Source organism: Rhopilema esculentum, chromosome 2 (assembly GCF_057945365.1).
Source record: "Rhopilema esculentum isolate cy_ngs chromosome 2, ASM5794536v1, whole genome shotgun sequence".
Taxonomy (NCBI): Eukaryota; Metazoa; Cnidaria; class Scyphozoa; order Rhizostomeae; family Rhizostomatidae; genus Rhopilema; species Rhopilema esculentum.
In genome coordinates this window covers 6,325,410-6,351,176 of record NC_142816.1, presented here as the reverse complement: position 1 = coordinate 6,351,176, position 25,767 = coordinate 6,325,410, and the positions used below count along the sequence as shown (strand labels likewise).

The window sequence follows — 25,767 nt, the reverse complement described above, 5'->3', positions numbered from 1 at the left end:
CTATATCATAAATAAAACAAATCTAAGAGTCATGCATGTGTATCACAAAAATTAATAAATCATCACAGGTCAGTGGCTGAAATTATGGGGTTTTTGGGGGGCTCGCCCCCCTCCCCCAATCAGTGAGGTCATCGGAAAATCCGGGCTTTCGTCGGATAAGTCGAAAATACTCCAAGAAAGCGTTCTGAAAGGGAATTTTAAGCTAATCTAAGGGGCGTAAACGGAACAGGTTGCTAAAATAGGCAGCACAAGGGCTGATGTGGACCTGCATCTACTTCTAAGTTATTTTATCTAAAAATTTTACATTGAGAATCTAATCTAGAGCTAAAGTCTAAATATAACACCCAGAACAACTTAAACAAAATTAACATTTTATTCAATTTCAAGTAAAGATCCGAAATTTCCAACGTTATACGTTAAATACGTTGGAAAAAGTTATTTTCAAATAAAAAAGTAATTTCCCACTAACGAAAACAAAACAAAATGCAGAAAATGAGCGTACGACTTGTCAAAAGTATAATTGGTGATGAGATATTAATCTTGATATCAAAAATCATAAATGGATTGCTCTACTTGCTACTTAACTATGGCGTTATCAGAAAAGATTTCTAAAGGGTCCCGTCGAAAAATAATTATATTTTTATCAAAATGTGCAGTTCCTTTTAAATTAGACACGATTCAAGATGTTATCTTGTCGGAAAATCGTAAGCCTGCCCCTTCCCCCGAATGAAAGCCTGAATTTCCGCCACTGTCACAGGTTCTCCAACCACGCTTCCAATCGCCCATTACTAGACAGAGAGAGTTTGCGTGTTTATTACAGAAAGCTGACAAGTAATACATTCTCTTTTTAGATAAGAACCAGTAAATTGAATTTCAGGCTGGCTAAGATTAGTTCTAAAATTATTAGGGCAAAAGCAGTGCAGTTGCTAGCAAGTGTGCTCTAGGGGGGGGGGGGGGGGAATTCCTTCTAAAACGAGGATTTTTCTGTCATCGAGAGGTGCTTTTTCGGCGAATATTCAAACCTCTCGGCAAATGAAGGCTGTCTCACTCACTTTGTTGGCAAATGAGGCCTGAACACCTCCTTAGAGCGAGAAAGCTAGCAATAGAACTGCTTACACCCTCTTAAGTTAAGAACAAATTAAGAACAATCCAGCCTCAGATTTTCGAAAAAATTAAGAACAGTCAGCCTGAAAATAACTTTACTGGTTCTTACAAAAAAGGGTTATAGATGCCATTACCACCCTCTGCTTCTCTTTGCTAGCTCCCTATTAGTGTCTAACTGCAAATTCTGGGGACTTTCAACTCCACAAAGAAATAATGCTATTTAGCAAAATTGATAGATATTCTTGAAATGAGAGAAATTAACAATTTACGCACTTTAGAACATACATACAAACATTGTACACAAAACTCTTCGTCACTTTACTGTACACATAAATGCAATGGATAATCGTATCTTCAGTTTCCAGCAGCTCGCTTGTCGTTGAAAAAAGAAATTACCACTACGCCAAGGTATTCTAGAGGTATCTCGACACTCAAACAGTAATTAAAATAATTTCTATCTTAAATTTGTCAAGCAAAAAGATCCTCATTTCTGCTTTATTTGTTAAACTAACCGGGGTCTATAAAATCAACGGGAGGAGGCCTAAATTTGTTTCGACGTTCTGCCTCTTCTGGACGATTATCGAGAGAGAGGTCTGCTTTAAACTCACCCAAACATGTCATGCTTTGTATTTATATACATTCAGGAAAACGAGACTTAAAGACCTGCCTGGCAAAAACAGGGCTAGAAACGACAGAAATAAGTTAAGCAGGGTTTTACTACTACAAGGCAAAGCTAGCCACTAGAGAAGATTCTACAGAATTTTGTCATTTCAAAGTTTTATACTTTGAGGAGTTTTATACTCACGTTTTATACTTTGAGGAGTGTCGGAAGAAAGGGTTTTAGCCATATCTCTATGGTATAGCTTTATGTGTTATGTTTTTGCGCAGGGGCGGAGTTAGTAAAATTGTTTGAAGGAGTGAAGGATTGATTTTTGCCGACAAAAAGGGCGTGTCTCACTCTTTAAGGGTGTGGTCAAAAGATAAATACTCTTACAGGCTACTTTTATGTGTCTCTGTTTCAAAGTTTATACTTTTGTACCATTCAAAAGTTCAACTACACAGAAATGTTAATATGTCACAATTGTTGCAAAAAGGTTACAGAGTGAGTACAAAAATTCCATCTTTTGCCTTGCAAAAATCCTTCATGTGCTGACAAACAAAACTTGGGGGGGGGAGGGGTGTGACGCCCCTGTTTTCGCGTCCGCCAGAATAAAAAACACTAATTTCGTTTAAACGAGGAGAAGATTTGGGGTTTTGTTGCGATTGACCGTCTAACATTTTGTAAGTGCAAATCTTTAATAACCTGTTATTAAGATAAAATGTTATTAAACTCAGTTCATATTGGAGCCTTTTAGCAACAATATTCAAAGTAACAAGGAGTTGCAGCCAAAACAAAAATTTCTTGGCAAGAAAATGGATGATCCACAGATAAATATACAATTCAGCATCTTAACGTAATTAGTTCTCTTTAACTCAGTAGCTAGAGGTTAATTTCGGAAACTTTACACAATTTCGTTTTTATTTTGAGGTACTCTAAATAACTATATACAAATAATAATCTGTGACTATAATATTTGCTCACAAAATACTGCACCTCGACTAAAAAAATAAAGAAAAAATTTCAGATGAGATGATCAAAAAATGGTTCTTCGATGTGCTGAACTTTCAGCTGTATCTTCCCTGAATTATGGCAAGATTCAGTCAGTTATACTTCTTTCCACGACGAATTGCGAGAAATAGTTTTTCTAGAGTGCCATCTTATGGAATTACTTCCTTTATGAAATTCGTGTGCCTTAGCTTCAAGCTCTTTTACGATGTAGTAGGCAAAGCGATCAGATTGACAAACTCCTTTTTTAAACAGTTTTTTTTCGTTTAACGATAAGTCTAACACAGCCACATGCCATGTATGGCTCTTTGTTTCAATCACCTCAAATTAAAGTCAGCAAAGATGCGGGTATCATCACATTGGTGTCGAATACTGATTCTCGCGGAAACTGAATGGCCTCGCTATGGTTTTGAGACTGGGATTTCACGGGAACTGTATACCTCGAAGCTTTGCTCCAGCGCAGGGGATCGGTCAATTTGTCTAAAGTAGAAAAAAGTAATGCGACATTAAAATTTATTATGAATAGCTAGGAAAGAAAACCGAACGGTAAAGGAAAGACACAAATAAATTTTCATTTTAATACTGGTGAAAACTTGTTGATGCTGTCAGTTTAGCTGATAAGGATCAGTTTGACAGTTCTGGGGGAAACGCACCCAGTTGGAATCGCACTACAGAAAGTATTAAGGCGTAGACTTATTCAAGCATTTCAAAAGTGGGTGGGGGCACACAAATGCAAAAGGAGGCATCTCAATGAGATGCGAGTAGGTACTTTATCTGCTTCTGGAAAGGGGCAGGTGGCCATGTGCCCCCTCCCCCCCCCCGTACGTTTATGGATCCAGCTCATATATGCTTGAACACCGAATTTCCAAACCCCTGATTACCTGGCAAAAATTGTCCTATTCGAACTGGATTTGTGAGGAAACGGATACAAACTTATCACCTTGGACGTGGAATACTTGAAAGTATGAACATCAGACCCGGACGACTTCACCTGGTCAAGCGGAAACAAGAGGTCTACATTGTGTCCTTGTTCGAGCAAAAATCCACTTGGATCCGGTTTACTTTAGATGGCAACGGAAAGTAAAAGGCAAATAACAAATCAACAACATACAAATCGACACATGATTGCACCACAATGTACTCGAGGTTCTTTGTCACAGGGTTGTAGAAGCAAAGCATTGCGCTAATAACCGGAACGAGGCTGCCATTTCGCGCCACTATATGATACACATCAGTTACAGCCATTTCTGACGTTTTCCTACGAATAAGATCCTCCATGAAGGCCTTTATAGTCTCTCTGTCCTCTACAGCTATGTAGCTGTAAAACCTCTGTTTCATGAGCTCCTGGGGCACGTGCCCAAATACGTGAACCATTCTATGAAGATAAAATCTTTATTACTTACTTAAAAATAATTTGCTTAAAGCAAAATAGTTAATAAATCCGGGTGCCTAACGTAAGACCATTACGACCATTTCATTTTTCTCATAAGTCTGACATTTACATATTTTCAACAACCCTAAAATGGCTTCATCTCTCTTTTTAGCTAGTCCAAAAGGCACTTGGTCATTTCCTCGAACTTTCAATTTGTCTCTCCCTTTGTTTGCAAGGACCTTAAACTTTGCCTAGAGCCTCGCAAACCTTTAAGCGGTCCTGCCTTTGCTGTTTCAGCCCCCCCCCCCCCTCAAATTTACCCATCCGCTTATTTCCGCTGAGAGAAGGAACGCTATTCTTGTCAGCAATCCATTACTGGATGCGCTAGGACTTTAAGAAGGAGTTAATTAGAAAATTCAGGATAGGTAATCTTAAAAGAGTAGAGCAACATACATAATAACGTGAGCACATGTTTTACAGTTCCAATCATTTCCTGATATTTCCATAAAACACGAGAATCTCGGATAAAACCTTTCTGATAAACATTGATAACATAAAAGGGAAGTCCATTATTGTCTGAAAACTTGCAGCCCCTTGTAGCCTCTGTTAACCCCTTTATAAGGCCATTCATTTGCAGCGCAAACAACTTATCAAAGTCCATACCCTGGCTACCAAAGCCTTCTAAATTAGAGTGTGGAAATATTCATGTGCAGAGCGGAGAAGCGCGGGACCATTTTCATCCTAAGGGTTCTCCGTTTCTCCGCTCCACACTTCAATCTATGCAAATTAAGCACTGTGGCTCTGGCACTTCGCATACAAATCCAAGTATCTTTCAAAATCTTACTTCGGATCGACGTGCAAAAAACGTCCATCGGCTGCGCAGCGATATGTGAACTGTATAGGGTCATTGTCTATATTGAGCGACTTCGAGTTTGATTGTTCAGCTAAAACTTCCACTTTGGTGCCGATTCCAAAGAAACATGATGAAGTTGATAAGTCGATTTCACTGTCCATTGAAAACAGTGGCGTATCAGCCGGCTGCCAAGATTTTATAAAACCAACAAAATAAACTGCAAAATGGCATACAAGAGAGGTAAAATTTAAAAAATAATTAGTTATGTTGTAAGCAACTTCACTAAAAGCATTTCCATAGAAGCCCCCAGGCCCATTTAGAACTTGCGATAAATTCAGTGTGTATGGTTTTAGGCATTATTAGGACCACTGACTCCATCTTGGACCGAGTGAAAGAGCCAGCCCTGCTAATGGCTGATATTAAGAAGCAAAATTTTGCAGTGAACCCTCTTCTTCTCTTCTCCAATATAGAATTCAATCTTTTAGAAAAAGGTATTTGTCCTATGATTTGTCATGACAATCATTTTAAGGCAAAGTATACCAAGAGGAAGAAATTTCGAAATCCAGATATCATGAAAACATAAACGAGCATCGTGCCTTATACCTTGATATGCTCAATACTACTTCTCATTAGGAGATCTAATTATTCCCTCACTTAAAGCAATGAATTCAACTGAACTTAGAGCCTTGCTTACGCAAAGAGTAGTCTCTAATGTCATCCGAGCCAGGTTGATAAGATTTTCCAACGTTCCCTGCAGCAATGTCGTCATCAATCATGTCATGGTCGTCAAGGAAGTGATTCTTGATGCGACAGAAAAACGCTCTCCGATAACTTGTTACGAAGGTCCTGCTTGAGCTTGGTGTTGAGTCAGCTGGACTGTATATGTACCGAGGAGACAGAGACGACTTGCTAGCCTGCATGGGGGTAAGCTGCTCGTGAAGAACTGCAACATCATTTGGATGGAGGACGTCAGAAAAGCGCTTGCCAACCAAATCAAACTGAAAATAAGTGGAATGAAGTTAGATTTTGTCCATCTACAGTTGTCTACTTGACGGAATTCAGAGGGTGGAGAGAGGGGATGGGGGGGGGGGGGGTTAAGTGCTACAAGAGTTAAAGATGACGAAATACTCAAGTCTTTAAAAAGAAAACAGTGTTGTCGTGTCGAAAAACAAAATTCTTCCTGAAACAATTTGCCAACAGTTTGTCATTAAACTAACTTCAGTAAGGATGAAATTTTAACAGATCCAGCTAGCAAAAACCAATGCCATTGTAAATCTTGCTTGCAGCAAGGGATAACGCGTATTCCAACGCGACACCCCGACTTCTTGAACAAAGACACAAAATCTATAATCATGACTGTATATTTTCAGGTAATACGATTTTAACTTTAGACACTAACACAACACATAGAATAAATTAGTTATAACACATATAATTTGAAACATTGAATGCTCATAATATTGACAGCTAAGCGATCAATATTTGGACAACATGTGTCAAACTCTTTCACTTATATTGCGGTAGCTTTAATTGAGAACCCTTATGTCAAGGATGTCATCAAAATCAAGATCACAATATCTAGTGATGCCGAGAACATATTCATAAATTTTGTATTTGGACTATATATTATTTCATCCCTTTTAAATACCCGAATTAATATCGATCTAGCTCATTTCTGTTAATCAAATTTGAGCTTTCAAAGAATCATTTAATCCTATGGAGAAGCATGGAATTAATGATAGCTGCAATGTGTCATGTGGGTCATGATACTGAGGCAACAATGGGGTCGTGATTGACAATTGCCTTACCTGGGAAAGTCACATTGTCGCGCTGCATTAGAAGATCTCTAGAGCAATTGGTCTATTGAAGTATGCGCGAAATTTTGTTCAAACTGGCACTTTGATAAATTTATATAGAAGAATCACAGAGCCACATTTGAGCTACTGTTGCTCCGTCTGGAGCTCTTGTGGTGTTTCAAAGCTAGACATGCTTCAAAAATTATAGAAAAAAGCCGCAAGAATAGTAACAAATAGCCCTTTTGATGCATCTGCAGCTCTTTTCTCCACGCTGATAAATAAAGAAACAGGTTCTATGGTTTACAAATCTCTTAATTCTCTTGCACCTAAATATCTATTTGTGTGACCTATTCGTGAGATTATCCGGGGGTACATCCAATGAAAATGAACAATAAATTGTAAATACCGGGATAGCCATATGACAATAATATCAGTGGCATGATTAGGAAAAGAGATCCTTTGCGCGAGAGGACCGATAAATCTAGTTTCATTGTGGTCCGGATCTGATGACGTGTAAACCTTGCATGCACAGGAGATCTGCTCCCAAAAACCATCCCTCAAGCGGGCCAAATCATGCCAATTTTTGACAAGTTGTTTGCTATGCAATGCATGTACGTTTTCCTTGCCTTACCAGCATATTAGGTTAAAGCTGGCCTAATTATCCTCTGATAAAGCTGGGATTCTCAAATCTCCATATGTCCCTGACCTACCAGGGTAATCATTTTAAGCAAAGGCAAACTAGTTGATCAGCGTGTTCCTGGTTAAGCAAAGCAAAAAATCATCTACTAACCGGACTAAGTGGTAAGATTTTTTGAACAGTAGGTGATACATGAAGTATCTGAAAACGGTCAGTGCTGACAACAAACAGAAAGCCATCTGCGGCATCTTCTAATAGTGAGCCCATTTCTTCTTCACTCAAGTAGGAGGGCTTAAACCGTTGGCTAAGAACACTTCTCTGTTCGTCGCGGTCTGAAGATGAAATAAGATGCAATGAAACAAACAAAAGCATAACATAAGAGATAAGAGTTTTGCTAAATGTCATATCTAGAGTTTAGCCTACCATGACCTTAGGTGAACAATTTTTCGCCAATTCAACATGAAAACCAGAAAACAATCTTTCTAGAATTTTACGAAAAATAACAAGATTATCTATTAGGCTCATTATGTCTACCTTGAACGAATATGAGTAATTGTAAAAGTACTTGTTAGTCTATCGTCCAGCCCAGCATGGGGGACATAGAGCTGCAAGTTCCCTTCTATTTTTCATCAATTTTTTGATGGGTAGAAGGAGCTAGGTGGGTCTCCAACCTGTGGTTCTAACTTTGATTAAGTATTGAGTGCAGCCAAAGTCTGTTGTTCAACCCTCATAATAACCAGTTGCGTGGTCACGAATGGAAAGGGCTGAAACTACCGAAATTGGTCTGGAACTGGCGTACACCAAGCGTAGACCTAATCCTGCTTAGTTTAAAAAGGACCCACTTACTTCGCAGACACTTAACAATCTCATGATATTTTGCAAAAAAGTATGATGATTAAAACCTTTGCTGCCCAGTTAAAAAGAAGAAACACCTGTACTTACGGCCTAAAACACGAACATACTGAACTGCCATTTTCAAAACAGTTATTTTGTCAGGTTTACGGTTTGAAGTATTGCAAATAGGAACAAGTTCTGCCAGTTCATCGATGAACTTATTTATCTTCCGTCTTCGTCTCTTCTCAATTTCACTGTGATTGGTCCTAGAAAGAAATTCTTAGATAATTCAACTTGAAACAGTGGAGAATTACTTTCTTATTTTGCTAACTTTATTCATGTACCAACTGCTGACAAACGTTAAGAAAATCGGTGATTCCAAAAATGGTATGTTATGAGCCGTATTGCCTTTTAACCAAGGAAACGTTTCTTTTATGATTACTTCAGAGAATAAGGAGAGAAGTTTAATCTTGATTTAAACATCATCTTACAAAAATACTCTTTGCTGTATTGACAAAGTACACTGGATCAAGTAGTTACTAATACATATGTTATTTGCACATGAAACACAAACATGATGAAACATTGGATGATAACCAACAGATAAAAACAAGTTTTACTTATGGGCATACACCCCAACATATCCCACTCTTTCTTTGCTATCATATTATATTAATTCCAGAGCCTTCACTAGCTGTTGTGCTCAAGGAGGGTTTCCAGGTTTCATCTGCCAACAAAATGGATGAACCATCCTTCTTTTTCCAACAAGATTTAAAATTTGCCGATTTAGCTCTCATGATGACAAACAATACTCATACATACATACAATGTAATGCATGCAAATTAATTTTAATGCTATAATAATTTATTATGCTCTTATTCAAATACACACCATTTTTAAAACAAGCCAGATGGTTTTGCCATGAAGTTTTATTCAAATGTCTTCTATCACTTGGGTCAAGAACTGCCTAATCTCAGCTTTCCATAGCTTAACTTATGATATCTTTACCTTAACTTGTAAACCATTTTATTTTCTACAGAGTTTTCAGCTGGGCAAAGGGCTAATGCTTCAAAACAATTTTAGAATCAAAATAAACACTAGATCTGAAACAAAAAATTCTTCGATTATTCACCTTTGGCTTGTTGAAAAGGAACTTGTTTGAAATTTCATGACACATATGCATTTTTCTGGTCGCTTAAGACCTTAGGCAACCCATTCATTCAAACAATAATCCTAGTTTCATTTCCTTGTTTTCATGAGGGGCTGTCTGTCAATTAGATAACCTTTCAAGAGAGCTCCTCCTTAATTAATTCCTCTTTAATTTATTCACCCTTTAGTAATTCCACCTTAATTGATCCATCTTACACGATGCTCTTTTCTATTTTGGGTTGTAGTATTGTAATTAATAGTACATTAGACATACAACATTGTATTCAATTGTATCACAATTTTGTGACACTATGATAAAAGTGTATGAAAAGTGGACTGATAACTCAAATAGTAACTGTAACATACCTTGTGAATATCTTCCTGGAAGGCTGCCCTTGAATGTCACTACTACATGTACTCCCTGTTGAACTGTTGTCAAAACTACTTGAGCTGCCAGCCCCTTGAAAGAGCCAACAAAATAAGTCATAAAAGAGTTGTGATTAAAATGCCTTTGATATCTAAATTAGGAATTCTAGGCCAATTTGATAGGATTGAAAACACACTTCACCAAAAAGGAAATCTGCATGCATGTGAGGCTAACTGGTAAGAGCATCTCTGACATGTAGGGTGGGGCTGATTTATCAAAAAATTTGAAAACCTTTGCAGTCATACATTGTTCAAATCTCTCTTTCGTGGGGAGCCAATTGATATTTGTGAATTCCTTGATTCCTTTATGTGCTCTGTTATTTAGATTCAAACAAAACCTGATACATTTATTTTGAGCTGTCTGAATTCTTTTGGTCAATCTTTTGTTTAAGTATGGAAACCAAGCACTGCTTGCATAGTCAAAATGGGGCTGAATTAGTGTGTTTGCTAGCAATCTGTGAAAGGAGAAGTCAACAAAATGTTGCTTTCTGTAAAGAAATCTTAGCCTGCCATTGATTTTGCCTAGGATTCTTGTAGCCATTGATTCCCCGGACAGGTTCTCATCGAGAATACAGCCTAAGTATGTGACTGAGGTGTATTGTTTAATCTTGATGTTGCCTCTTCTGATGTCCAGTTTTTTTCTGTCCGTATGTTTATTCTTTCTTCCAAAAAGTATCAATTTTGTTTTGTCGTCTTCAAAATGAATGCTTAGTTTGTTATCAACACACCAATCGCAAAGAGCATTGAAATTTCTGTTTAGTTGTTTTTCTATTTCATTCACGTTATTGTTTCCGAATACAAGACAGGAGTCATCTGCATACAGAAGTAAGTCACAGTTGACTGCCTGTGGCATGTCATTTACATATAAAAGGAAGATTAGATAGAGCCTCGTGGAACACCACACGATAATTCACCAGGTGACGAGGAATCTTTTCCTATGTTTACAAAGAAAGTTCGGTTTGTTAGATATGATCGGAGCCAAAGTATGACTAAGTCAGCAAAGCCAAGGTGCTTCATTTTTTCGAGGAAAATTTTGTGGTCGATTGTGTCAAATGCTTTTTGTAGGTCTACTAATATCATGCCTGTAAACATACTATTTTCAAAACACTGAACTATTTTGTCACTTAGATATGATAAACATCTGTCGGTTGAATGGTAGGGACGACAGCCGGATTGGTAACAATAGAGAATTTTGTTTTTATCTAGATATTGTTGTATCTGCTCGTGGACAATTTTTTCAATTACTTTAGAAATTTGCGGCAGAAGTGAGATTGGTCGATAATTTTTTGGTTCATCTTTGTTCCCCTTTTTTAAAGAGAGGTTTCAATTTCGCTTGTTTGCAATCGTCGGGAAAACATGCCTCGCCGGGAAAACGGCGGGAAATTGAAAGATTGCATAGCTCGGTAATTGGTGTTGCTAGTATTGATGCACCCTCCTTGAGGAATTTCCCTGTAAGATTGTTGGGTCCAGCTGCTTTTGAAGGATTAATTCCTTCCAGGAGTTTAAAGACGTTATCATGGTTGGTGTGGTGAAGTTTGAATCTTTCATTTTCAAGATTCAGCTTTTTGTAGTATTTTTTAACATTTGCAAAGCTTATTGGACTAGCAACTAACTCATAGGTAACTTGACTGCATTGATCAGAGCAGAAGGGAATTTCATCTCAAATATAAACTAAAAATGCTCCTTATCATTTAGTAATGTCAAAACTATGACTAGAAAGTTTTTACTTTTCCTAAAACATGTCACTTATATTGCTGAACAATAAATCACATGGAAATTATAAACACAAAAACTTACCACCTTCTTCAGTTGATGATGAATTGTTGGACCTTGGACTTTTCCCATCCAGATAAAATAATCTTCCTTCATTATGTTTAAGGTCATGTTCTGCTGGGCTAGAAAATATTTGGGAAGAGACATAATTTACAGGTCTTGTTTACATTATGGCAATTTAGTGAAATCAGAAGAATTGAAAGTGAAAGTATTCTTGATTTTAACAACTCTTTATTTTAATGTTGTGCTGATATAGCAATGAGTCCCATAGGTTAAAATCAAAATTCCCTTAAAAATGTGACATGTGCAATAGCAAGGTTTATAAGATGGCATATATTAAAAAAGGAGGAAGTTAGGCCTGGTTCAAACGTCGCACTTCTCATGTGCCGAACCTAACTCTGTTTGGAGCGACACTTGAGCAAGTTTAGTGCGACTCCCGTTTCAAACGTCTAACTTAATCAAATCGCACCAAAAGGGTTTTAAGATTGTTACATGAAGTATCTTGGTTAAGGCGCACAATCTCAAATATTTGTTTGAAACGGTACATGACAAGTTTGATGCTTGAAACTGTGCCATGCTGAAGCCATGCGGCTCGGCAAGCTCTGCCGATCCAACTAGTCTGCCGCTCCTAACTTAATCTGCCGTACCAAATTGATTCAAATGTCGCGCCCCTCATGTACTTAATTCTCGAGTTAGGTTCGGCACATGAGAAGCGCGATGTTTGAACCAGGCCTTACTGAGCTAAAACAAATAGGGGTCATTAAATAGAGAATTTACCACATACATCAAAAAGTTGGTCTGTTGTTTTGTGCAAGTTTTAACTTCATTTGTGAAGACCTGGAGGTGCCAAATTCATAATAATTGAAATTCATAATTGAAAAGATCAAATTTAATTGAAATCACATTTAAACTGGAACCCGTCAGCCAGTGATAATGGTATTTGTATATATTTTGGACCAGGCCACAAGTTGATCTATTTGGCCTGTGAGTTCTGAAATGTGATTGACAAACCAAGGCACAAAAAAATTGCATAGCCATTGGTGGAAAGAGGGTGCCATGTTGTGTTAGAGTGATTGCATGACAGGTAACTAAAGGCTGACAACTCTGCTAGAAGTACGGCATTAACTTTCTGTAGATTCAAGCTGTTGGTCAGTTTGTCAGATCAGACTGAAAAAGGTGTCTACTTTGCTGCATTGCTTGAACTCAAATTAGGATACAGGTGAATAAAGCTCTGGTCATTAGCATGGTGAATCTTTTCAATTTTTTGAGCAACCTTAAACTGAAATCACAAACTATTCCAAATAATCCATCCATTTTTGGGGCTGTTACATAATAACAGCATTTAAGCATTTAAGCATAAACCCATTGGTTAATGCAGGTTTGGGCAATGGCATCTTAAAGTTGATGTGGACATTATGCCTGTGGATATTGAAGATATGGATGCATGATCTGGTTGGGTGAGGGGAGAGGTTGAGAACGATTATATTGGGCTATTCCATTTTTTCTCCATACAGGGGGATGGAAGTAAGATTTCTGTTAATCATATATCCCCCGGAAAGTGAATTTGAAGATCATGACCACTCTGATTTTGATTCTTTCAACCCCCCGGAAAATTAAAGTCATTCTTTTTAATGAATTTTCTTAACCCATTTGAGAAAACATCGTACATTTTTTAATACTCCTTGGAAAACTTCATATATTTTTTTCTTTCAACCCCCTGGAAAAAGCATACATTTGTCTGATACCCTCTGGAATATCCTTCATGTCAGACCCCCCTGGAATTTTACTTCCATCCCCATGGACAGATATCAAATGGAATAGCCCATTGGCATATTGATTCAAGGGGTCTTTGCACTAAAGAGTTTTGAGATACTGGAGGCAGAGGCTTTCATTTCAAGATATAGCCGCCATACCCCCCCCCCCCCTTTTACAAGATTAATCCATTTTTTTCTTTTAAGCACCATTACAAAAGTTTTACCATACACCAATATCATTATTGAAATTCAAGCAGTAGATTTTAATGTGAGGGTGTTAAGGCACTTTTTGGAATCATAGGCCTACTCATTTAATTTCTAGGCCTATTTACAAAACAGGGTAGTTACCAAGGCAAGAGGTTAGCTTCAATTTACAAAAGGGGAGTACAAACCTGAGTGACTTTTGTCTTGTTTTATCCATGTCTTTATGCCTTTCTTATTCGGATGTGTATCCAGCTGATAAGGATTGCGAGACTTGATGGTTCAGCTCTCTCGACTCGAGCTGCAACTGCAAATGCACACAAAGAGCCTTAAATGCCACATCCCCCGTTTAGAGTTCAGAAAACATCCAAAAGCTTATTACGTTACTCTCGACCATCTAACAATGCAATCAGTTCGACGATTATCAAAATTTTATTGGCTTCAAACAGAACATTGTTTCTTCGACGCTTTGCAGCTTCTGTAAATAAATCCAGCCTCGGCATTCTTAGCAATAATTCCTTCGCAGGGACATTGACCTGCGTGATAACTGTTGGAACACAAGGATGTTTTCTGTGCCCATAGCTTTTCATGAAGAAATGCAATTTTGTTATGTACTTGTTTGTGCTTCTTTAGTACCAGGGTCTTATGAAGAACTTAGAAAAAGCTTGCTACATGGTGTCAATATTGAGGAGGAAGTTATTGAAAGATCTAGCAAGTAGGAAGGATCGAGGAGAGATGTTAATCAAGGTAATATATCTGCTTGTCCCAAATGAATAGATAACATGACTGAAGATGTTCGACAGTATCTCAATGCGTAAATGCCGCAAAGGTTAAAGCGGGTGAATACAAAACTGCAAGACATCTTTTGTTTGCCTTTATCTATTCGATTAAATTGTTGTCTGCACTTTTTAATCAACAGGTGCTTTTTCAAATTGAGCTACAAAATACACACCTTACAGTACTGTTTTTCGTAATCCTCTATCAAAGAAAACATGTAGAGTAATATCAAGAATAAAGTCTGTTTCAATTTGTTTATTAAGGTACCAAACCTTAATAAACAAATGGCTTTGAATATACCGAAGTGATCGTGCATTCAAATTTCGGTATCTTAGAAACTGATTCGGAATATTCAAACAGTAGTATTATCAGCGCTATATTAAGGTTTGAAGGAAAATACAGTATTTGCAGGAGATTTGGCGACCAAGGAATAATCAATTCATTCCAGCATACAAATTCTTTGTGGATTTATTTGGTGAACGAATTGGAAGCGATTGATTGGATTGCGTCAACAGTCCAATAAATCTTCGGTAAGGAAAGGTCTTCATATGGTTAATGTCTGGCTGATGTCCCGGGATAACAAATGCATACCGAAATACATTTAAGTTTCTTAGCGGTGTGGATCAGTTCTGTCACGGCTACCATTGAAACAGAAGGTGCTTATCTTCTTACACAAGAGAAAAGCTATCATACAAGCATATCATCAACAACTGTGTTGGTATATACAGAAACAGAATGCTACCATAGATGCTACAGAAGTGATAAACCATGTCTTGGTGCCAATTTTCAGGCCAGTTCGGGGGTTGGACCGTTCAAGTGTGAGATAATACAGGGCGTTGGAAGGGCCGATGGCATTACGAAGCAAGATGGCTGGACGTTCATGAGTCGCATAAACGAAAAGGTATGTTGATGCATAATTCGGAACAAAAGCCCTTTAACAATAGAAGAGCTACTCCGTTTCTACACTCCCTATTTCGGAAAGGATCTTTCTTACCTAAATGGCTCTTTTCAGAAATCTAGTGAATACAACAGTATTACCCAATAGTGTTATCTGTAGGGCTATCTATTTTTTAAACAGTCCCCTTTCAATATGGCCATAAAGCTCAATTCATGTTACAGTAGTGTTTTATCTCAACGAGGTAGGAAGTTAAAGACAAGCATAATGTTTAAAACAGTTATTTGTTCAAGTGTGGAAAAGAGGGCTGTTCATTTTTCACATAAATGATCCGAGCGATGGGTCAAAGGGAAATGATGGCATTTACTTCAGGGCATCTCAAAAATTGGTAAATAAAAAGAAATGACTAAGTTAGATAAATATATTGGCATCTAATATTCGTATCGAGATTTGTTCCTTTTCCAGAAATCCCAGGATACACAGAAAGCAACTCCATCAAAAGGTGTGTGCTTTAAAACCTGTTTATTTGGATGCTTACTTATTTTTTGATCACGTACCGTGCAGCATCATGATAGTACGGGAAGCTTTTGAATTACAAAGTCAAACGTTTGGAGATACAGCGCTTTCGACCAAGAAACCTTTTTTATGCTTCTGATGTTAACTTACTCTGATTAAATAAATACTGGCAGCTAAGATTGACAACCTTTTACTGTAAATTTATTGATGGTTAATCTACCAAAAGTTCCGCCTATTGTCCTTTTAATTAAATTTAATTTATTGGTATCCTATAGAATTGGCTTGCCCTGTAATTTTTCTCAACGAACGTTTTTCAATGTGTCTTGTGCTCGAGCAATTTTGTTCACTCATGTTGCAACAAAGGAAGAAAGCTTTGAGCTTAACCCGATGATGAACTAGCTTGACCCAAACGATATCCTTTCTTTTGAAACTTCAAGGAGACATATTTTTCCAGCACTTTACAAAGGTTCAAAGTGATTCTTAAACATATTTGTAGAGAGCAATACTTGCTGTAAAAGCATAAAAGCGTTGGACAACTCGACAGAAAACGGTGCATATTGGCTCCACACTGGCAATCGAACCTTTCAGGTTTGAACATTTCCAATTTTCGCTGAAATTTTAGTAGTTGCTTGGTTGTCATTTCAAACACGGTAGATTTAGGCCCCTCCAACAAATTTACAGATATTTTCAAACATTTTTTTCAGTTCATTGATTGAAGTTACTTTCAGAGTTATAATGAATGGTATGGCTCAAGGCATGTGGTTTTACATTAAACGTTAAAGATATCAGAAACATGACATTTTGTGATTGTAATTGTCAAAAATTTAAGAGAAGATTATTTATTGGCAAAATCTTGATGCTAAATCTAAACCTTGGCGTTAAATTTTTTCATTAAACCAGCAAAGGTGTGAGTTGACTGGAAATTGTAAAATGATTTTTGGTTGTTATGGTCAGAATTTCGGTGTAAGCAAGACATCTTATGAGAAACTATCTCATCCGACAAAACCTACGAAAATACTCTAGCTAAGGAATCCTAGTATCTTGCTCTGAATGCATCCTATGTTATTTTATTTAAGCATAGGCGTGCAGAGAGCAAAGTCATCCTAAAAACCAGTTTACTCGATACTGGTTTTATACGAATATGTTAACGATATCATAACCTTCATTGGCTTTCACTTTCCATAAAAATGACGATTATTGAGATAAAAAGGCAGATCCTTCCTGTCTTTCAGGTCTACTGTGACATGAAAAATGGCGGATACACCCTTGTTGCGCGGTTTTCCAATGCTGATGCAGGGAACTGGATGCAGGCCTCTGGGGAATTTTGGTACACAACAGAGGAGTATGGGCAAACCAATTCGACCATTGTCAATAGTGACATGCTGAGCTTGGCGTTCTCAATGGTGAACGGTAGCGACATAAAAGTAAGCAGAAGTGACGATATTGAGCACACAGCCTTGCTGAATGCACCAGGGTGTTTGCTTGGAACCACAATGCGCGCTAGGATGACCTCATATGGAGATTTCAGGTAAGAAAAATCTGGCAAGGTATAAGGAGGGGTGGGGGGGGGGCACACTCTCGATCAATTTTCCTACTTAGAGAGTTCCTCCTTCATCCTTAATCATGCAAAAGGATAATTCAAATAGAAATTAAGCAACACCAGACAAGGAAAATACCTTCGTGGTACACCCAACAGAATGAATTGGAAAGAACTGTGCATTTGTAATCCGAACGAATGGCTTACAACAATTCACAGAGGAACAATCATAAGCTTTTTGTGTATAGGACAGGAGAGTTTAGTTGACAGCTAAGAACCGTCCTGTTCTATACACCGAAAGCTTTTACAGACCTGCCTATACGGCATCGAGAACTTTATGACAGGTAAAAAGTAAATTTCATAAGGAGGAAGTGTATACTAGAATGTTTAATCAAAAGTATATGGAGCTTAGCAGAAGCTAGATGTGTCTCCGTGCTTGCAAGTTCTACAAAAGATCGTGATATAGGCCTTACATTTAAATCTCTTTGCCTCTGTTAGGAATGGAAAAGTTTGGTCTTCAAGTAACAGGTGCCTTGGTAACTGCAGTGCCGTGTTTTCGGGACAGTATGCGACAACCGTTGGATTCAAGTACGCTACATCAACCTGCACAGCAAGCAATGATATTCTTAATGGCAACAATATTGGGTTCTGGTGTAGATATAGCACTGGAGATGGCTCTGTAATAATGATAGGCGGAGGTGGAGCAAGTTGTGCCAGAGCAGACCACGGCATTGGCGTTACAGAAGAAGACAATGCCAGATTAGGTGGGTCACTGCCGTCGAAGGATTTTGGAGATGATGGGGCTTCGGGAGCTACTACCTACTCGCTAAATCTTTGGATAAAATAGGATGAATTTGGACAGGCAAGACTTCTTATACAACCAGCATATATTTCATGGTATTGTTAACTTAATTAGAGGCATTTTCTTTCAATGACGATGAAGCCTCAATAACAAAAACAATAGCAAGAAAATTAAAAGGTTATATTTTTTAGCTTTATCTGTCAATGTTGTCTCTTTAACAGCACAGCATTACTCTAATGCCTGTTGGTTTTTTGGTGATAAATTCAAACTGGTCTGATAAACTTAAACCACAGTGATAAACTTCAGACCGGTCTTCAAAGTTTGTGGGTTCGCAATTTTTGGCGAGTTAAAGAGGAAGCCAATGTGGTAGAAATTTTCACTTACTTATGCTGTTAGATAGCAAGGCTGCAAAAGTAGTTAGGTCATTAGTGTGATGTCAAATCAGAAAACACACCAGTAAGCTACTTGGAAGAAGGTGAGATCACCAAGATTTCGCATAGAAGAAGTGTGTGGAGTTTGCGATATAAAAACTTGATTGTCTGCTCATTTTAGCTATGTCGTTGAACTCAAACGGGCCAGTTCTGATAATCGACACTGGTACCAAATGGAGACAAATATTCTCGTGTAAACGAGTTCTTAAATAAAGAAGAAAGAAAGAAACTAGAAAGAAAAAGAGCAACAGGTGAATAAATAAATGCTATTCAAAAAAATGAATTTCAAATAATCGTTTTCTTGTAGCACAGGAAATTCGTAAATCTGTATTTGCTAAATTCAAAAGCCAAAAATCATTTTCTGGCAGCAGAGGTAATTCGTATCTTACGCTACAATTTCGGTATACCTTGATCTATCCTAGTGCTGGTATTAGTCGAGCATTCTCTAAATCAACTTTGGACCAATAAAAGACTATTTAAATGGGCCATTAAACTTGGAATATTGAAGTCCAGTACCCGAGATGCAGTCACCCAATCCAACAGTTCGCTTCGGTTTTTTACAGACAAGAACGGCGCTAAAATGAAAATCGATTTTGTTTCTTGACCAAGATGTGATAGGATTTGCTTGATCATGCTTCACAAGATTTCTCCGAAGTGTCCACTCATTCACAGATCTGGCAAAGTATTCTGGAGTACGCAGCTCAACCTCGTTTATGAGTATGCTGTCATGGTTACAAGCTTGTCGTGTTACAGCAGATGAGCCTGCAGCCGCTGCCACTTCACTTTTGGACCAGAAACGAGGCATAACAGCAATGATGTGGTATGTAAGGCAGTGGAAATGGATTCTTGTAAGTCTCGACTGGGCTTGTTGTTTTGAATCTTTCCCAAAAGTCTCCAAAGTCCAATATAATATGTCACTCATCACCCCTAGGAAACAGAACTCTGAAATTATTCCAGAAAAAAACGAAGTCATGTACCAGATAAGGAAAACAGTCAGTGTAAAATTATGTCATCGTATAAAATCATATAAATTGACAGTCATGCGAAATGTACTTACATAAATGTAAACCAGTTGCATAGAATATGATTGAAAAGAAATCTCCTTAGGCATTATAAGGATATACCAAAACGGCTGAATTCTTTAGGACTGTGTGAATCACATATGTGAAATAAGGGAGATTTTCGAAATCAATGAAGGGATATGACAATGGAAACTTCAAGCTTGTAGCGATTTTACTTGGTTATTTTAGGAAAGAAGTCTCAAAGGAGCATTGGTAATGAACCATTTTATAAAACAGCAAAATGAGGAAGAGAAGGGAAAGAAATGAGACCCGGGTACAACTAAAGACTATGGGCACGATTGTCTCTACCGCCATTGAGCATCTACTATGACCCATCAGGAATAGAATCTCTTCAATGATCATAAAAATGATACAACGTTAAACAAAACTGTAGTAAAATAAGAAAATACCTATTTCAGGAGGCCATTGGCGCAAATCCCCGTCTTTACGGTGAGGTCCATTAAGAGCTACAGTAATAAAAGCCAATTCCTGTTCATTAAGTCCTAAGGAATCCACCAATGGGAATATTTCATACGCGATCAGCTGCAGAAAATCAACCTTAACCATGCTAGCTAGCTCCAAATGAATTGGAATCTTTGCATTCATCAACTGCAGGTGCTTTGCTAAATCTTTTATTCTCGTGTATCGGAATTCTTCATCTTCGCTCTCGAGTAAATGAAGACCAGATATAACAATCAGATCTGGCTGGAAGGAAATTAGGCTGCCTACAAAAGAGAGTAGACAATCTACAATCAGCTATTTAAGATCCAGTTAAAGATATCATCAGTCAACAAATATCTCTAAAACTACAATCTTGCATCTCCTAACAACTGATGTTTTTGTTTTTGCTCTTATTCTTTCCCTCCTAATGTATTTTCATAATAAAACATTATTGGTCAATTTCAATATATCATTTGATTCACCTTTGAAATTCAATTTTTTACTGCTTTGTGCTTAAAGATTTAAATGAAAAGACCTGTGTAAGATCAGCTACGTTATATGGTAGTGAAACATGGCACTTAAAGGAAAACGAGATGACAATTTTAAGAAGGGCCAAGAGAGCCATGGTGAGGAGGATATGTGGGGTGAAACTGATAGATAAGAAGAACAAGGACAAACTGATGGACATGTTGGGCTTGAAAGAATCAATGGATAAGCCAAAAGCAAATGGAGTATGATGGTATGGACATATTCTATGAAAGGTACTAACTTTTGAAGTTGATGGTTAGGGAAAGAGAGGCAGACCCAGAAAGACTTGAGAAAAGCAAGTGGAAGAAGAAATGAAGAAACATGATAATTTACAGAATGAAGATGTTCAACATCGAGAGAAATGGCACAAAGGAGTGAAACCAATTGCTTCAGGCCATTAAATGTCACAATAAGCACAATAAATGTAAAAAAGACTGAGAAAAATCACACACTGAAAAAGGCTTCCATTGACATCATTCTGGCATTGGGCATGTCTCTTGTAAGAATGAATCTATTCGAGCATTTTGAAACTACACCTCCCCATTCATCACCATCTCTGTACTCTAATATGATGTGGTATTGGTCAACTTTCTGCAGCACTGAATTTGGTACTTGAATCCTTTCATCTAACAAAGCTGAGAGACGTGGGCCAACTGGGCCACCAAGTAGGATCTGAGAAATTAGGTAGTGCATGAAATTGATAACATGGAGAGGGGATTAACAAAACAACATGGCATGCATATGAAAACTATTAGTTTATAGACTAGCTTAGTGGTTAGTGTTAGTGGTACTTTTTTAGGTCTGCTTAACATCATATCACATTTCACTTGTTGACCATCCAAGGAATCACAAAGGTTTACTGGCATTTTGCCAGTTTATAAGGCAGTCCTGACACTACAAACAAAATAGTAATAAAGCAACCACAATATATTTTCAATGAGGAAGTTTCCAAAGATTCCATATGATCTCTGGAAAAATGCCTCAGAAGCAAGACCTTCAGAACTGTTCCTAAAGATTCCTTAAAATATAGAAAATTCTAGCCTTGTTTCACAATTAAATGCCAATTAAGTATCTATTAGATGACATTGAACTTGTAGCATAATAAATATGTACTCACTGTACTGTTTGGGCTTGAATAAAGCATTTTCAAACCCATCAATGCAGAATTCCCACCAACTGAGTACTGCAGAAAATACAAAAATTATCATTTTAACCAAACAAGTACAGTACTTTGTTGAAAAACTACACTAATAATGCAACTAAATAATTGTCACAATCAAGAACATGACACAACAATGCAATCAAATGAAAAAACATGAAAAAGTAAATGCAAAAAACAAACTGGTAAGAAAGAAGGCTAGGAGTTAATCAGACACATCAAAAGAAAATGACATGGAATTAAAATGGTATAGTTCTTCTAGCACGATCATATGCAACATATATCATTAACAACCAATTACCTTTGCATTTTCAAGTGATACTGATGCTTTAATTAACTGATCAAATAATTCCTCTGAGGCAATGAATCTTTCTGCAGCTGCACATTTCTTAAAATGGTACAGAAAGCATTCCTCCAATTGCCCTGCAGTTTCAATCGCATTGTGGTCTTGTGAATTTAAGCTAGGTCTTATTCCAACTTGCTTTAAAACATTGATAGCTGACACAATAACATCAACATTTGCATTCACCCTGGAAAAAAAATCCAAGCTTAAAATGAGAAAAGCTATGGATTCCACCTTCACAGGAAACCAGTTTTGTATTGAAAAACTGGAGTATCTTTTTTCAAACTCTTGCTTAGGTTGTGTGGTAGATAAGTGACATGCAAGAACACTCAGAGAAGCTGCATCTCAGTACTATTTGATCTTTTATAAATGATGTATAGCATTATCTATATAGCTTAAAGAAAGTTGAGAGGAACATGCGGGGACACCAGGAGGTTTCTGAGAAGCAATACAAGCACCTGATAAAGGGTGTGGCATTTTGAGATATAGGCGTGACATGAGTGCATCCTATCAACATTAGGGTAAATGAAGAATTTGTTTACTCAAGATCAACATAATCTTGCATTGGTTCAAGATAACTATAAACCATGTACTTTCTTTATCTTAGTTTATTTTCACTTCTTGATTGATTATCATCGGGCACTAGCTTAGTTTTTCACACCAATATTTAAAATGGAAGTGCACACTTCTTCCATAGTGCACACATGCACACTTGATATTTTGCCATTTTGAAACTGCTGTACTATGCAGTTTGGAGAAGCCGGGTGCAAGAGCATTTATTGCAACAAAGCCCTTTCATCTTAAAAAAATTGTAAATTAGAGTCCATGTCTATTCATTACCGTGTCATTGGAACCCCTGGTAAAGGGGGTTAGGTAAGGGCTCTTTTCCTGTTTCCAAAACTTTCTACAAAACAATGAAAAATATTGGGTCACGTCGCCCTGATTGAGTATACCTAGATACAAATTCAAATTTTTCTTTTTTTATGTAGACTTAGACAAAATTTGGCACTGACAAAATCCTTCAGGCTCTTCAGATATATATTTCAACAGATCAGGTAATTTGTTTTACAAAGTTTCTTGAAAACGCTGCGATACTTTCTAGTTGTCTTGACGGCCTAAATTTCTGGCGTCGCCCTGATTGGATGTTTTCCGTATGTAAATATTAGCACACATGAACAAAAATTCGAAAAGAAAATAAGTGATTAAACACTTGCAAACACCTTTAAAACATCTTTGCATGCAAAAGTTTCATTGAATTTTTTTATCCGCTGATCTGGCACATGCAAGATTGTCGCTTTCGCAAGAGTCAAAACAAGGGGAAAATTAACAGCTTTGACAAAGTGCAATATTTTAGCCGAAAGTTGTATTCAAAATGTATCAAATTTGCTCTAGAGTATATTTGTTTAAAGATATTTGAAAATTTGAAATTTACAGGTTTGGTTTTGAGAATTAATGTGAAAAAACTACCGAACTGCAACAGCGGTTTTAATGTACCCAATCAGGGCGAACTGAGGCCAAGTCAGTCAGCTTTATTTCACTCCTCTCTGTGGCAAAACAAATTGAAAACTGAGCCATTAATGCAAAGATCCTTATTCCTCCTGTGCATATAATTGCTAGGTTAGCAGCTATAATATGATCTTCCCTTTAAAAAATAATTATGAGAAAAAGAGTACCAAAAATATCCTACGCAAAATGGCAGACACATACTTCTTTGTTTCAGGTGAGTCATTTTCTTGTCCAATTATTCGTTCATCAATTCAGTAATTGAATGCAAAATATTTTCTTAACATTGATAAATGGCATTTAAAATTTTTCTTAACATTGATAACGCTTTTTTAATCGCAGCTTAGCCCTAATTTTTTCGCAATAGTTGATGCGATGTAAATGTCACGTTTCCAGGTACATACTCAATCAGGGCGACGCGACACTAGATACAAATTAAATATTTTCTATTTCGCGTAGACTTAGACATAAAACTAGGCACTGACAAAATCCTTCAGGCTCTTCTGATACATATTTCAAAATATCACGTAATTGGTTCTACACATTTCTTGAAAAAGCTGCGATACTTCTTAGTTGTCTTGACGGCCTAAATTTCTGGCGTCGCCCTGATTGGGTATGTTTTCCGTATGCAATTAACAGCTAAGATATGCTCGTCCCTTTCAAAAATAATTATGAAAAAAGAGTACCGAAAACATCCTACGCAAAATGGCAGACATGTGATTCTTCGTTTCAGGTGAGTTATTTTCTTGTCCAATTATTCGTTCATCGATTGAGTAATTGAACGCAAAATATTTTCTTAACTTTGATAAATGGCGTATACACATGATTTCGCGCTTTTTTGGTCACAGCTTAGCCCCAATCTCCCAATTTTTTTGCAATAGTTGAAGCGATGTAAATGACACGTTTCCAGGTACATACTCAATCAGGGCGATGTGACCCTAAGCCCGGCATTTAAACTCACCCAACAGCAACCTTAGCAAAGTTCGTCGATGCATTCTCTATGGCCAAGTCAAGGCCAAGAAGAGCATCATCTTCACGAGAATGCCAGTATTTTCTTATTCTCTCCTTGTTCGTATAGGCCAGAAGAGCAAGAAGTGTGGCTATAATAAAGTGCTCCAGTAGAGAGGCCATCTTGGAAAAAACCGACAGCCTCGGTATCAAGGTGAGGGTTCGTTAAAACCAAAAATAAATATAATTTTTTCTTCTTCGGCCAGCCTAGTGAACAATGGTTTTGAGCTTTAACCCATTTTTGCATATTCAATGCTCTAAACCTTCCAATAAATAATAAAGCCGGCAAGAATCACAGTAAAAATTATTGCAGTAGGAGAGTTAAAGAAAATAAATAATCAAACAGCTTCTCAACGAGTCCATTGAGTACTTCACAGAACTTTTGACAAACTTAAAAAACATACGGTTTCCCAACTTAAACTTGTACATTACATTAATATTCATGAAACAATAAGATATTTGAAATACATATACAAAGAAATAGTTAAAAATGTAATGTAAAGGCTTACAAAAGGTTAATGAGACAGTATATTTTTTAATCAAAATGTTACAACTCTTCAAAATAGCCCACGGCTTGGCATTTTGATAGAACTTAATAGGGACATACGTAGCAAATTTCGTCAGAGCGTTCACATTTATCTAAAGTTGGAAGAGTTTTAGCATTTCAACGACTTAACGAGGATTACAGTTAATTCTTCGATATCAAAATTATTATTTTTCTCATTTGATTGAAATATGTATCATACAATAATGCTTTAAGTATAAATTCTACGAAGAACAGTTACATAAACATTCAAGAAACGAAAAAAGCTAGGCTAAGTCTACAGAAATTTTCTAGAATTTTACAGAGTCACAAAATGGCAAGGATGAATGCAAAATAAAAATTCATTGAAATATTTTGACAATGTACATCCTTACAGGGCATCTCATGTCAGTCTAGGAGCCATCTTTTATGTCACAAAAAGAGACAGATCTTGCTTTAGATATAACAAATGTGGTTTTTGACAGCTAAATTGCGCCTAAACCCCTTCTTCGATAGAGGTTTTCTACAAAGGCCACTGGCTGCAACTGAAGATAATCAAGAACATTATCCGCAGTTGCTAGAATTTAATGCTAAATACAAAATGAAATTTTCTATAATCGAGTACGGAAAAAGATGATTGAAATGTCATGAGGAGGGAAGGTCGGGATAATAAATGGTCAAATCTAAATTTGTCTGTAAGAGCAACGTAAACACGGGCATTTTCATTGCAGAAATAT

The 25,767-nt window shown here is 37.1% G+C and overlaps 3 protein-coding genes across 5 annotated transcripts; 1 reads left to right on the top strand and 2 right to left on the bottom strand.

Moving 5' to 3' along the window:
* Nucleotides 1-1,323: 1,323 nt before the first annotated feature.
* Nucleotides 1,324-13,994, bottom strand: LOC135695267 (protein cycle). 2 transcript variants are annotated; one of them, XM_065214261.2, is made up of 9 exons: nucleotides 13,698-13,994; nucleotides 11,579-11,673; nucleotides 9,719-9,812; nucleotides 8,311-8,468; nucleotides 7,522-7,700; nucleotides 5,630-5,933; nucleotides 4,927-5,152; nucleotides 3,822-4,085; nucleotides 1,324-3,190 (listed from the first exon to the last, which is right to left on the bottom strand). In XM_065214261.2, the coding sequence occupies exons 1-9, from the start codon at nucleotides 13,724-13,726 to the stop codon at nucleotides 3,112-3,114; spliced, it is 1,428 nt and encodes a 475-aa protein (XP_065070333.1). In that variant the 5' UTR covers nucleotides 13,727-13,994; the 3' UTR covers nucleotides 1,324-3,111. The 2 variants fall into 2 exon arrangements, with proteins under 2 accessions (XP_065070333.1, XP_065070332.1); XM_065214260.2 differs by having other exon boundaries at nucleotides 11,576-11,673; nucleotides 13,698-13,992.
* A 146-nt stretch (nucleotides 13,995-14,140) lies between these two features.
* Nucleotides 14,141-20,241, top strand: LOC135695269 (uncharacterized). The gene is made up of 5 exons (XM_065214263.2): nucleotides 14,141-15,184; nucleotides 15,644-15,680; nucleotides 16,191-16,282; nucleotides 16,927-17,222; nucleotides 17,730-20,241. Exons 1-5 carry the CDS (start codon nucleotides 14,867-14,869, stop codon nucleotides 18,076-18,078), a joined length of 1,092 nt encoding a protein of 363 aa, XP_065070335.2. The 5' UTR covers nucleotides 14,141-14,866; the 3' UTR covers nucleotides 18,079-20,241.
* On the bottom strand, nucleotides 18,702-25,731 carry LOC135695266 (ADP-dependent glucokinase). 2 transcript variants are annotated; one of them, XM_065214257.2, is made up of 6 exons: nucleotides 24,461-25,731; nucleotides 21,955-22,183; nucleotides 21,612-21,677; nucleotides 20,947-21,166; nucleotides 19,936-20,250; nucleotides 18,702-19,391 (listed from the first exon to the last, which is right to left on the bottom strand). In XM_065214257.2, the coding sequence occupies exons 1-6, from the start codon at nucleotides 24,628-24,630 to the stop codon at nucleotides 18,937-18,939; spliced, it is 1,455 nt and encodes a 484-aa protein (XP_065070329.1). In that variant the 5' UTR covers nucleotides 24,631-25,731; the 3' UTR covers nucleotides 18,702-18,936. The 2 variants fall into 2 exon arrangements, with proteins under 2 accessions (XP_065070329.1, XP_065070330.1); XM_065214258.2 differs by lacking the exon at nucleotides 24,461-25,731 and adding an exon at nucleotides 22,837-24,437.
* Between the last annotated feature and the right edge of the window lie 36 nt (nucleotides 25,732-25,767).